Source organism: Alosa alosa, chromosome 10 (genome assembly GCF_017589495.1).
Source record: "Alosa alosa isolate M-15738 ecotype Scorff River chromosome 10, AALO_Geno_1.1, whole genome shotgun sequence".
Classification (NCBI taxonomy): domain Eukaryota; kingdom Metazoa; phylum Chordata; class Actinopteri; order Clupeiformes; family Clupeidae; genus Alosa; species Alosa alosa.
The window spans coordinates 26,285,658-26,300,343 of NC_063198.1; the positions used below are offsets into that span (position 1 = coordinate 26,285,658).

The window sequence follows — 14,686 nt, forward strand, 5'->3', positions numbered from 1 at the left end:
AGGAAGGTATTACTGCTACCGTTTTTTTTAAAGCAACACCAAAGCACTTTTCCTGTCGCACGCACGCTATTTGTTTATCCAGCACTGGCTTTGGAAATAACGATGTCTACTGACAAGAGTCAGTAGTAGAGTACGTTGCATGATTTTATGAAAGTATGATGTATTGCGACATCAGAAGCAAGTCAAATTTGTAGTTTCTTATGTCTCATTCCATCGAACTACAGATCCGCTACCCGATCTGGCAAACTTGCATAGTGCGGTTATAGCCGATAGAGGGTCGCGAAGAGAATGCAGAAGTGCCGTTCACCCTGTTACGAGTTGATGAACCACTAAAACGATTTTGGAAACAATATTTGAAGGTACAAAAAACTCTTTGGTGTTGCTTTAAATCCTACAATTTAGGTTATTCTCTGTAAAGACACACTGTTGGAACAAACAAAAGATCAAATTAAGCTGTTTCATGTTACAAAAAAGGTTGCCTGTCACGACATTGCAAAAATTTAAATCCGTAGGCTAGTTCCGCAAGTCAGCACTGGAGCCAAAGAGGGCCACTAGCTGCTCCTCGTAGGAAGCAATATTTCTCTTCATGATCTCCTTACAGGAACCAAGCAGACGCTCAAATGCCTGCACATCCATCACTGACAGAGGAAAGAGAACAGAAAAGAATGAATTACCATTGTTAACCTTCAAGTAGTTTTGTTATGGATTTCATGATATTGAAACTAGCACACAGCAAGTGACAGCTCTAGGCTGGAATAAAAATAACAGACTTCAGCCTCTTGTTTATGCATGTTTACGTGAAACTCTTACCCAAGCACTTGGTCTCTCCCACTGCATACACAGATGCAGCACGTGGCTTATTAGTGACTAGTGCCAGCTCCCCAAAATACTGGCCCCTGGAACAACGGGCAATCTCGACTTCCTCATTGGCCATTGGACCTGCCTTGGTCTAAAGAAAAACACAAGGCTTAAAGCTTGCAACTAGTCCCCCAAACCCGTAATCTCTAGCCTGACACCCCCCTATCCCAACCACCAACCACACTATAGTTTTTTTTATAATTCACTGCCATGATGTCGAATCGGCTTAGAAATCTCCAAATTTGGAAAGCTGTATGATCCAAAGTCAAACCACCAAGTTTCACACTGCTTCTGACTCTTAGAAAGCAGGAATGTACAGCAGCTTGCCAAATAAGGACAGAATGTGACTGAATGTGAACTTTCATAGCACATTCTCTCTTTCTTGACATCTCTTCAAGACATGGCAAATTCATTTCATTTCATTTTTATTTATGTTGTTAAATGAGACATGCTCTGACTAGACATGAAAAAAGGGGAAACTCTTGTTTTACTTTGCTCTTCATCATAATCTTCACGACACCAGACTCCACAATGTAAAAACAATGAGCCTCATCCCCCTGAAAGAAAAGAAAACATTTTGCACACAACAGATACAAAAGATTTTGAGACCATACAAGCATTCATGCCTTAATGCATTTAGCAAATGAAATGGCAGTACCTGCGAGATAATCAGCTCTCCATCTTTAAAGGATTTCATTCCCAACACATCCACAATCTTCATTCGTTCAGACAACTAAGTAAGATGAGGACAAGGCAGAAAAGTTTGCAATACAATGAAGATTCATAATAATCCCAGTCTATTAACATACAATAACAATTAATAAAAAAAATCTTGTGGTCTGCTTTGCATTTTCAAATTAAATTGCTCTGTCATATTCACAACACTTTCATCCTAATCTTTACATTTATCAGGTCAGGAAATATGTCGATTTGAAATCATGGATTTATAACCATTTAATATAACTCGAGTATGAAAAGAGACAGGGCATTGTCAATAAAACAGACAGTCAGAGCCAAGTCAGTGCTCCCCTACACACACACACACACATACTAAAAAACAGAGTCAGCACCTCAAGACTCTTGAGAAGAGGTACACTTTCAACAAAGGCCTCATACATTTTCCTCTTGTTGGCGTTATTTCTAACAATCAGCCTGTGGAATGTGGCACGGTCCTGGAAAACATACACAAGTATGTCACACACTACACTACAGCCAAGCTGTAGGCCTACTTATGGAGTCACATACAGTAAGGTTGCAATGTCTCTCACCAGAGCCCACAGTGCCCCCTGCTGTTTAGCAATGATAGTGGCAGCCCGTGGTGTGTTATACATGAGGGCCAGCTCCCCAAAGCTGCCTTTGTTGTCATATTTACCCACACAGATATTTACTCCATCCTTTTTTACCAGAATATCATACACCCCCCTGCAACAGAAAAATTATCCAACAAGAAAAAACACATTCATGGTACTACATAGTACTACAAGACAGAATTACACATAGAATGACATCAGTTATCATTGTGCTTTGTCATGTACATAAACATCTATTTCTCCAAACAATATAGCAGCTCGACTCAGACTTCTGAATCGCCACAAAGTCACAAACCGTTCGATGACGTAGAAGTTGTCCCCATCATCCCCTTGGTCTATTATATGCTCCTCAGGCTTGACAAGCACCTCAAACATAGCATCCAGGACTTCAGAGAACTGCTCCTAAAAAAGAACAGTCTGCTTGTGTTTGATGCCTTCATAACTGATCAACACTTCTCTGACCCTCCCAATGGTTTCTCTCTAGAAGTAGCCTACTGTCTGCCTTTACGACAACACTAGGATAGACACATCTTTGCACTTGCATTCTCATTTGAAAGTTCAATTCTGACCTGCCTGACTCCTGTTCAAGTATAGTAACTTCCCAGATTTTTACATTATAGGCTATTTGTTGTTGTTTAAAAAAAACATCCAAAAAGGACAAAGCGTGAAGATCTAAGGGTCTCACCGGATCGAGGGTTTTAAACAGCAGGATGTCTTTACAGGCCTCCTGTAGCCTCTGCCGTTGCTGGTCAGCTTTGGGATGAACTATGCGTGGTTCATTGCCATCGTCCACGTCGTCATCTGGGTTATATGCCTCAGCACACACTGTGTGAAACATAATGAGACTTCATTAAAATCACACACTAAGATCACGTGGAAGGGAAAACCACACAAAATATTGAAATAACATTTAAGTCACAGGACCATGAGATGGCATTGCACATGTTCTAAATCAGATGTAGGCCAACAAGCACTATTGAAAGGGGGAGGGGAACACACACAGAGCACAGATCTAGCACAATGAGAGGTTGCGGTGGAGAAAATATGGACCCACACTGACTACCAGTGCCAGGGTTAAGAAAACACTGTTAAAGTGTGTTTTACAATGCATTGCATTTTACTGATATCAATAGTAGGCCTAGGCTACTGGGATTGGCCGTGTTACAGGATTCCAGTAATTTATTCTGCCATATCAGTTATAAATGTACAATCCAACTACAGCACTGGGTGAACATGAAAACAAGTAGTCCTATGTAGCCTGTTAATAGGATATCAGGCTATCACTAATAAACTGACTTACCAGATACTCGACGGTTGAACTTTGGAGGAGGAGCTTTGAAAAGATAACAAAAAATATACATGTGTTCATTATAATGTTGTAATGCAATTTCCTGCTCAGCCTACAGCCAGTAATTTTCCTGGATACAATTCTAAAATAGTCTAGGACAAAGTAAACCGCATTATGCAGATTCTGATCTCTAATCGAGGGCAGACATGAAGAGGCAATAATATCATGTGACAAATCTGGAGTGACTTTCTTTTTAAAAGGCAATTCAAACTGGTAATCCCCATAGGACAAATGAACTCTTTCACTGGGATCAGGAGATTCCAATTGGTTATGCTGCTGTGCGCACGTTTCATAATGCACAGTCTCACTTAAGCGTGCTGATTGCATGTGAATTAGTAGGTTCAGGGGTTCATTAAATATGTTGCCATATAGGTCTACACCTTATTTATAACATGAATGGTACGCACGTTTAAAGTGGAGTTCGTCGGAAAACTCGTCGTCCTCTTCATCTGCACTGAGCTCGCTTGGTTGCGCATCCTCCTCGAACGATACCACTTTGCGCTCAGTCTGCGACTGGGTAAGGTTGAGTGGCCGAGAAGTTGGACGCGAAGTGTTACTTTCTTTCAGACGGCTGAAATATTGAATGGCAAACTCCACCAGGTCCGGTGGTCTGGATCGAAGCACCTCCACAGTATAGCCTTTCAATAAGTCCGTTAAACCAGCTGGTATCTCAATACTCATGATTACTTCTCGTTCCAGAAGTTATCCCATAAACTCACACATAGACTAGGCCTATACCACTTGAAAGTCACCACACACACACAAAAAACGTTTCCTTGGCAAATGTTGTATTGTCTTTTCAAAACAACACCCGACTCTTTGCCATAATTTAGAACGCCTCCTCTTTGCCCGTTAAACGCAATTTATCATACCCTTTCTGTTTAGTAGAACTGATTAAGTTTTAAACCTCTTCACCAGCCAGGCGAAGTTCCAAAAACTAAGTGCCTTTAAGTTTCCTCAAGAGGTTCTTCTGTCTTTTTTCCCGGAGACCTCTGCAGCAGCATCATCTGTCAAGCGGGATGTCAAAACAATACGAAAAGAGCGGAACCACAAGTTTCCATGAATAAAGAAGTGTCTAAACGCGCATACCTCGTATACTACTTACAAGCAGGCACAAGAATATAGGACAATAGAAAAGATAGCAAAATTGAGAGTGTCTCATCCGAGTGCATGGTGTTCCATTATCATGTATTTTATGCCCCCTGGGAAGACCCACCCCATTGACTCCCGCGTTCGGCTGGGAAAGGACTGCCAGTTTCCATATTTAGACATACAACGTAGTGGAAAGTATTGATCACGTGTTGTGGGTCAACCACTTGTAAATCAAATTTAATTAAGACCCGTCCAAACTATTGTTCCTTTTCCTCTAACATATATTATTAGAGTATCACTGATCTGTAGGTGTGTAAAATTTGAATAAAGAACATGTTTTATTGTGACTTGAGCTGTGAATGAAGGGTACACAGACAGCTGAACACATTATATGAAACAAGCTAAAGCTTAACGTTTTGTATCTGTGCATCATTTTGTTGTATACATGAATATATGTGAATATAAATAATGTGCAAAAATATAGCATGGCAAAAAAAAAAAAAAAATCAATATACAGTAGCCTATATTACAATTTTCACCTCCCAGTACATTCAATGAATCACAGAAAGCATGGATGTAAAGTCAAGGAGGTGATTTATTTACATACTTGCTGTGAAAAAGGAATACACAACAAGGTATGTACCTTCACTGAGGTACAAACAATAACAGCCCTGCAGTTTTATTGAATAGGACAGACTGATAAAATTAGTCATTAACAGCTAGCACCCAAAAGGGTGGTTTTCTAGGATGGGCTTTTGTTTTTAGATGTATAAGGCATTTCTTACAGGCAAACTGTGATTAAAAACAACACAGGACACAAGCACACACACAAAACCGATAAAAAAAAAAAAAAAAACAGATCCCACAATGTGTCCCATAATGTAATCCACAATGTGCACACACAGAAACAGCTGAAAAAAAAAACACCCTGAAAGGCAGAGACTGGCCAACTGTAAGTAAATGTAAGGCACATTAATTCCACTCCTCATGTCCTTAGCATTACACAATCTTACAAGATAAACAAAAGCATTGCCCATAGTGACCATAATTATTTTGGTTTTTCTTTCTGTGTGTGCGCAAATATACTGATAACAGCAACTGCCATAGGTTCTCTGCAACATCTAGTCTCTCCCATCCAAAGAGCAGCAGTACGTAGTATCCGCTTGGCTCAGAGCACGTGTGTGTGTGTGTGTGTGTGTGTGTGTGTGTGTGTGTTTCTGTCTGTTTGTTTGGAGGCTGATACTGTCAATGTAGCACCATGACCTCTAAACCGTGGCTCTTCTTTGGGGTCACAGATTTGGTGCTGCCCAGTTCAGGAACTTCATGGCCAATTCAAAGCCCAGGAAACATGCCTGAGGAACAAGGAAACAACCATTATAGTGTGTGTGTGTGTGTGTGTGTGTGTGTGTGTGTGTGTGTGAGAGAGAGAGATACAGAGAGAGAGAGAGAGAGAGAGAGAGAAAGAGAGAGAGAGAGAGCTAAGTTCACGGATGATTTGCAAGACACTGCCACTGCCCAAAATTGTGGGTTCATCTCCTGTTCCCAGAGAGCTCAAAAACAACTTGAAACAGGCAAGAGGAATCACCACTGGAAGAGTACACTCGCATTTAAGAGGATTTTACCAGGTTTACAGTTCAGGGCCTGTAATCACGAAGAATCTTAAGACTAAAAGTAGCGCCTGACTGCAGATTTAGGAGAAGCTCCTAAAAATAATGGGTGTGTCAGTTGTAACTTTAGGTGTCTATTTTTTTTTACTAAGGGTAATTCACAAAGCATTTTAGTGCCTCAAGTAGCCTAAAGTAGTATTTTGAGAGGACTCCTAACTCAGTAAGAGCTATTAAGAAACAATTGTAAGTAGCTGTTTGTAGCATTCCACATCGCAATGTTTTGAAATGCACATGCAGAATCAGTTAGAGGAGATCTCAATCGCAAGGGAATAATTGTGCATGGCAAAGGATGCAATAACACCAACAACAACAACTAAACCATTCATTGTCAAGATTTAAACTATAACACTTCATTGTAAATCAATGCAAACGTGTCTTCATACAAATTTATTTAAAAAAATGTTGCAGACATTGCATCAATCCGTAGTATATTCTATTATTATGCTCTTTGCTTTGTAATAGTCTTTATCTATTTATTTATCTCTCGTCCTTCACGATACTCATGGAGCTACACTACTGGTCAAAAGTTTTGGTCAAAAGTTTTTCGATGGGGTTTAAGACTGTGCTTGACACTCATGTTTTAGGGTTTAAGACTGTGCTAGACACTCATGTTTTGGGGTTTAAGACTGTGCTAGACACTCATGTTTTGGGGTTTAAGACTGTGCTAGACACTCATGTTTTCAAGCTTACCATCTCCTTTTTTCCTAAGGTAGTTCTGGCATAGCTTGGACTTACGCTTTGGGTCATTATCTTGCTGTAGGATGAACCCCTGACCAACTAGGCGCATACCATTAGTTTTCAGTTTTGGGTAACCTTACCTTTTTTTTTTACTTCTGGCAGTTCAGCATCAGCCTTACCTTTGTAACATGTCAAGCTATTGCTTGGACTTGGATTTCAATAAAAAACTGGAAAAATTTATTGGTTTTGTAAAACTTGACCGGTAGTGTATGCCTTCTCACCAGCACTGACATGTCACTCATCAGCCAATCATGGGGGTCACTCCAATCAAGCTTGTGCATGAGAAATGACATTAACTATAGCAACCAAGCTCGTATCTTACCTTAGGAGTTGTCATTTTCCTCAGCAGCTTTGTGAATAGATTTTAAGAGAAAACTCCTAGCTAAAAGGGTTTTAGGATTTAGGAGTACTCTTAGCAGTGAGATAAAATGCTTTATGAATACCCAGATCAGCAATACCATGGCAACGTTATTTTGATGAGGGCATGTGACCTGGAACGTGGATGTCAGTAAATCCTCCAACATACAGTATGTCTGCAGTGTGTCAGTGAATATGAACAGTCCTGCAAAGTACCCCAGCTTCTCAGCTGTTGTTCACATGCACACATACAAATACATGGGCAGAATCGAGTCAAACTGAAGCACAAGTACAAGTGATATATGGCTTCAACTTCTTTAACATCATTTTAAAAAACATGGCACAGATGAGAGGGTGCACAAGACACAATAACAAGGGGACCAGTCACTATCTTACTTAGCTACTTCTTCATCATCATTGACGACCCTGATTTGAAGCCTACACTGAATGCTTTTCATCTTCATGTTTTCATGTAGGTTTAAGCTGTATATACCGGTACTAACCTAGGTGAACCCAGACTAATCTGTTAGTAAATTTGAATTTGCTCTGCAGTTCAGGTGGGAAAGAAGCCCATTGACGTCCATTTCCGAATCACCAAGAAACCAGGAACGTGTTATTTCTTTGGAATTGAGTTCACAACTGCGTTTAAAACCTTTGTTTAAAAGCAAGATGTTTGTGCTGCACCTCTGAAACGATTCAGATAGAGTTTAATACACTAATTTAAGTTTAATTTCACTGCTGGTTACATCTCTGGAAGTCATAAAACGGCAAGTTCGGAAACGGCATCAATGGGATCCTTTCCAGATGGTTTCACCCAGGCTACGTACTATACTGTAAACGGTATATCTAGCTTTCCAGATGGTTCCACCCAGGCTACGTACTATACTGTAAACGGTATATCTAGCTTTCCAGATGGTTTCACCAAGGCTACGTACTGTACTGTAAACGGTATATCTAGCTTTCCAGATGGTTCCACCCAGGCTACGTACTATACTGTAAACGGTATATCTGGCTTGATGGATGCTGATGGCAGGCATACTTACAGCATTGGCTGGGAAAGCTCGGATCATGACGGCTGTGAAGCCCTTGTAGAGTGACCCAATGCCTTCTTCTCTTATGAGTTCCCGCAGAACATCACGGAAGCCATTGGGATACTTCCCCTCAGGAGCTGGAAAAAAGTTTCAATATTACAGCATAAACACACGCATGCACACACAAACACACACACACACACAGACCAAAACGCTGACTGATCATTCAGGTGTGCTCACTAACACACTTTGGTTGCATTATTACCCAGTCCATCAGCTCTGCTTGTAAAACAAGTACACACACACCAACGTATTACCCACCCACCCCCACCTCAGCATATCTACACAACCAACCTGTCTGGAAGCGGGACTTGAGCACATCAGGAGGAATGGCCACAGCCCAGTTGAATATCCCAGCCATGCCTCCAGCAAACAAAACACTCGGCACACTGAGCTCAGAGGGGCTGCACAAACACAAACAAACAACACACAAGTAAACAAATAAGTAAAACTCAGATACCATGGAAACCACAGTGATCCCACTTGCCACCTCTTAAAAAATGCCATTACATATTTTATATTATTTATGACATTTGGTTTATACACAGTTTCTCAGAAGTCTCAGCTGGTGCAAGTTCATGTCATGCATAAGTAAGGTAATGTCTGCATACATAACAGTCATTACCAAAGATTCTAGAACAGATTTCTGTTCTAGAATCTTTGGTCATTACTGAGTGATTGCGGCATGGCATGAATGCTCACCTCCTTCCCTCTGGTGTTAGGATGTGTTTAAGCCACTCATACGTCATAAAATACATCCCACTGGCTGGTATATCTGAAGCAGAGAAAAGACTGTCGATAATTCAGTCAATGTTTCATTCGCCCAATGGCACAAGAGGCTTATGCTGCACATATACTTTGATGACGTGCACAAATCTATCAATATGTGAACATTTGCATAATGGTAAGGGTCAAAAGGTCAGGAATGTAGATGTATGGTGTCCATTGACAGCCCCTTTTACTTTTCAAAACAATTATTGCAAGTTGGGTATAGAAGAACCTGTGAATTTTGTCAGATTTTTCTTGGAGGGTGATCTGTGAGCCTTTAGGTGATTAGACATGGAATGACCCCATGTACAAAAGTTTCATAGCCGTGCAAGAGATCGTACATAATTGTAAAAAATCTAACTTTATCAGCCTACACCATCCTTCATCAAATATCAAAATACTACTATAAATAACCATTAATAACACTGGGGAAACAGAATTTTCTTCACAGCATCATTAATGATGAACACCATCCCAAAGTGAGGTCAAGGAGCAATCATGTTGTAAGAAAGTCAAGGCTGATTCCACTACAACATTGATCTTCAACCGGGGGTCTGCGGAGCTACTACAGGGGGTCCACCAAACTATTTTATCTGAAGCATTTTTTTTCCTCTTCCAAAAATGAAAAACGTCAGATAGGCTACATAAACATAAACAGAACAGACGCTTTCTATTTGTTTATAAAATACACACAGGCTACCCAGGAATCTTCATGCAATTATGTAATCACCATGGGGTCGGTGTAACGCTCATCAGTTCAATCTTCTATTGTAAATGAATGAAAAATGGGAAAATTGGATTAATTTTTCTAAAATCGTGTTTTTTTTTCCTGCTCAACATTAAATAGAAAAATCATTGAAAAATTGGAAAGAACTTTGTTTCTATTAGTGCCTGGGGCTGCCACAGCGGGGCCTAAGGGTCTAAGCGCTCGACTCAAATTAAAGCAGATTGGCTGCTGAGGGCCGAGTCCCACCCCTCACCACGCTTGTTTTCCCTAGCCATTACATGCAAAGAAAATGCTGTTTGGGAAGTCAGTTTCCTCGGGGTTGGCTATATGGTTTCCCCTGTAAATGCACATTTGATTTGACAGAAATTAGATTGGCCCTCGGCAGCCAATCATCTTTAATTTGAGTCGAGCGAGGTTGAAGACCCCTGCACTGGCATGGTGATGGCATGGTGATGGGCGTAGACATAGTGTTAACTTTGAAATCAGTGATCCAGCCTAACCAATCACATTGACCATGGATTCCTGACGTTACTTCCTACTTTGCCTAAACTTTACAAACTGACAATAAACAGCATCAGTAGTCAGGAAACAATGTATATGAGCCTACCATTTGCACATTCTTCTGACTGCAATTTTTGATGTTTGCAGGCATTGCTACTACTGTTGTGCTACTACTGTTGTCCAAAGACACTTTCGATTTCGAAACTGTAACGTCATCCCTTCTCGACGAGAAACGCAAGTGAACTATGGTGTTCCAGACTAGTATCTCCCTGAAAGGAGAAATGGGCTAGCGTGGTACAGCACAACACCTTAAAACAAGCACGAGAGTGCCAAAAGAGACTACAAGGTTGGAGGTGTTACCTCTCATGAGGGTCAATGCTGTGCCTTTGTAGATTCCCCGGATTCCACTCTCTTTGTAGAGTTGCTTCACACAGTCCATGGGCCCGTTGTATTTCACGCTACCTGAAGCTGCTTGGATCTAGGTTCATAAATGAATAAGTAATCTATGAACAGACAAATCATGCATACAATCTTATTGTGATGTAATTTAAACACTGAATATCTCCAAAGTATAACATACAGTATTTAATCATAACCATAATAATGTTACATTATATTAGTTTCGAGAGTTCCCACACATTACCAGCTGTGTGTCTGTCTTACCTGTAGTAGACACTTGATACGCTCCCCTGGTGCCATAATGGCAGTGGTGAAGACACCTGACAACATTCCAGCTGCAAAAAGTTGAGGATACCTAAGATACACAAGAATACATACAAAAGCCCTGAGTAATAAATAAAATAGTGAAGACTGAAAATAGTCTTAAGTAATTAACAACAAAATCTGCAGGAGAACATTACTTGCTAAACAATTAGGCCTATACTTGGGTCAGAAAGACATAGCCTACTGTAGCAATTTTATTGTGTTCATTTAGACCAATGCAAGTGAACTTTGACACATACAAAAGTCACTTACGTCAGGATGTCATCTGGAGTTTTCTGTTGTAGTTTCTTCCCTAAACCAAAGCCAAAAAAGCAAACTGCAAACATGGGCGTTACCCCTATGATAGGAGCGGCCATGCCTTTATAGAGCCCCTTGACACCCTAAGTAAAAGATGGTGAAAGATTAATAATAGACAATTCAGGGATGCAAAAATTGTGTATAACATAAGTTTCATGTTACTGTTGTCTTCATTCATTCATTAATTCGCGCACTTACCTCTTTGGCAAGCGTCTGCTTGAAACAATCAAAAGTACCAGCATAAAGAGGTGATTGGCCCGGAGCTGGTTTCGTTTGGGTTTGTATACGCACCTAAGAACAGTTACACCAAGCAGATTACTAAGCCACCTGCTACACAAGGCTACATTATCTATATTCACTTTGACACTATTAGGAACAGATGTAAGGTATGATAACTGAATAGTAAGCTAACGTTAACTTTACAACTTAACGTAGATAATGACAATATATTAGTGCTGTCAGTTAAACGCGTTATTAACGGCGTTAACGGAAACCTATTTTAACAGCGTCAATTTTTTTATCGCGAGATTAACGTTTATTTTGGTGTAACAAACTTTGTAGTTTTTTCACATGCTGTTGCAACAACTAGTAACGTTAGAACAACTACAACACCACACCGATCTAGCCAGACCGGAAACTAAACAATACGCACTGACCAAAACCAAATTTGTATAATACATGGGGTATTGCAAACGAATAATGTTGGTTATGTACATCGTTAAGACATGAGTAAGTTACATAAACACAATTCTTCATAACTGCCGTGTTAGTAAAATGATTGAATGTCCTGTGAATTAATAACTAGATGTAACGTCAACGTGTGATTACTAGCTGTCTTTCAATTATATGATGTTAACAGAGCCCATCTACAGAGAGCCTCCCCACTCTCTATTAATCCCATACAAACCGAATTTGGCTGCAGTTCACCAGAGTTCACCTAGATGGCGATCGCGGGCGAGCTACATGGCTACATTTATTGTTTTCACCTATTTAACAACTGAAACCCTCAGATTTTATTTTATTTTTCACAAAATGGATATGGATTATCAATCAAAAGTAAAATAATCCGGGAGTCATGTCCTTTCGTTTTCTTACAGGTTGGGTCGTTGTTGCCCATAACACGCTAGCATTGATGCTATGCTATGATCATGCTAATGAATGACGTCATTGACACGTTTGAAAGGCTTTTTAGAACAATTAAGTGACTTTAAAAAATATAATACTCAACCAAGTGTATTGTCTTTGTCTCCCCTTTCGAATACAATATTTATTACTTGAATAAAAATTATATCCCGAGAAAAGTGGATTTTGATGGGTACAGCTCCATAGACCTATGGGGCGTGATTCAGATGCAGATCAAATGTATCTTTATGATGCGCCTTTAGTAGGCTACGTAAAGGCATGCTGCACACACTTGGTGCGGCTAACGAGCCGGCCACAGAGTAGCCTAGGCTGACGCATTAGTTGTGTGCCGCCAAATATTTTTTCACCGTCACTTGTTCTGTTATCAACGTTCCTGTTTGGCTGCTACTATTTGCGATGCACTCTGCTTTCGACATTCATTTACATTAGATTCCATTCTTTTCAATACAACTCCGCACACCAGCATCGCACTTTGCAGCTGTGTAATCACGATTCAGTTATATTTGGTCGCTGCTCCATAAAATCCATTGTCCATCCAGTGTTTGCCTGTTAAAAACTTCGGCGTAGATGTGTGTGGCAAGTGACAGTGCACCATAGACTGTAGGCCTATAAAATGGCAATGCACTCATGTTGAAAAGTTCCTTATTTTCAACTGAACTCAAAGATAATGAATATAGTATGAATATAATATTTTCTGTTTGTTATGCTCTTTATAATGTGTAGGCCCATTTTGTGCATACACTTCTGCAGTAGCATTTATTTCAGTTTATATCAGCTATATTTCTGAAGAATATATTGTGTTAACTCAGGTCTGCTGCACATCTTTTGAAATTTGATTTGAAATAATCAAATAGACCTATGTCTTAAAGTTCCGTTAATAAAGTAACTTGCTTTGCTTTCATTTGAATCCCAATCAAGATAAACAATAATTGTTTTTTTGTTAATATGGACTCCTGGAAAGTTCAGAAATGCAAAATAATAGAATTTTAATCATATGATAAAATATGTGATTAATCGTGATTAACTATATGAATTCAGCGATTAATCGTGATTAAAAAATTTTAATCGTTTGACAGCACTACAATATATCTAGACCTAAGCTTTACCATTCAAATGACATTATGACAGATAGAATGGAAATGGGTCAAAGGTTAACAACATGTTAGTTAAACCACGGGCTCTGGTTAAACAGGTAGTGTTATTTTAGACTTCAAGAAAATACACTGAAAAGAGTTTACTTCACAGGCATATGTTTCACGTCAAGTTTGGGTTTCATAACATCACCAACGACATTTTCCAATAGCAGCTATTCCATAACTGTATCGATAGTTAACTAAACCTGAAGCTGAGTCAGCTCACGCGTTAGACCAGACAAGAACAGTTGTCACATTAACGTAAACTTAAGGTTACCTTAATGGTGTCGAGTGGATGACCAGCAAACACCAGACAAACACCTCCGAAACCCCCTGCAAAGAAGTTCTTCACAGGGCTGATAGGTTGCGGTTGCTTAGACATCTTCGTACGTAGGTTAGCTGGTCACCAAAATGCTTAGCTGCTAACTGAATACAATTCAATGTTGACAAGAAGCCTAACGTCAATAACGTTGATGCTTGGCTAGAGCTGTGTTCTAGCTAATGTTATTTAGCTAATGAACTTTGCTTTTTACATCTATTTCAGACTGTAAGAAAAGTCGGAATGGCAAACTTGGGAAGTAATACACTTGCTAACCCGTTCTACGATTACTTCTGACACAGTAAAAATCCAAATCCAACGCTCTTCAAAAGCACCTTACTGCTGTCAAAGTACCCAACACACAGACCTTTCACCTACTTCTTCTTCTTCTGTTTCTTGGCAGATTACTTTTTTGAAGTATACCGCCACCAACTGTACAGGAGTGTGTAATACCATGAACGTCATGGAGTCTAGGCGTATGTTAATTCAAAATAAACAAAACAAAAACAAACAAAAAATTGAGAATAATTATAATTATACTCTTCTCATTATATCAGTATTATTAAGATAAATAAATAAAGCTTTAAGTCTCTCCCTTGTCATGCCCTTTTCCT

General features: G+C 39.7%; 1 protein-coding gene across 2 annotated transcripts; it reads right to left on the reverse strand.

Annotated features, from left to right (window-relative positions):
* Window positions 1-265: 265 nt before the first annotated feature.
* LOC125301504 (mitochondrial carnitine/acylcarnitine carrier protein-like) lies at window positions 266-14,465 on the reverse strand. 2 transcript variants are annotated; one of them, XM_048253980.1, is made up of 16 exons: window positions 14,031-14,465; window positions 11,676-11,768; window positions 11,433-11,560; window positions 11,121-11,211; window positions 10,818-10,935; window positions 9,163-9,236; window positions 3,924-4,197; window positions 3,469-3,501; window positions 2,854-2,993; window positions 2,464-2,570; window positions 2,127-2,280; window positions 1,929-2,030; window positions 1,517-1,591; window positions 1,350-1,415; window positions 811-949; window positions 266-638 (listed from the first exon to the last, which is right to left on the reverse strand). In XM_048253980.1, the coding sequence occupies exons 1-16, from the start codon at window positions 14,133-14,135 to the stop codon at window positions 514-516; spliced, it is 1,824 nt and encodes a 607-aa protein (XP_048109937.1). In that variant the 5' UTR covers window positions 14,136-14,465; the 3' UTR covers window positions 266-513. The 2 variants fall into 2 exon arrangements, with proteins under 2 accessions (XP_048109937.1, XP_048109936.1); XM_048253979.1 differs by lacking the exons at window positions 266-638; window positions 811-949; window positions 1,350-1,415; ... (5 more) ...; window positions 3,469-3,501; window positions 3,924-4,197 and adding exons at window positions 5,186-5,960; window positions 8,414-8,538; window positions 8,756-8,865 and having other exon boundaries at window positions 9,164-9,236; window positions 14,031-14,454.
* Window positions 14,466-14,686: the final 221 nt, after the last annotated feature.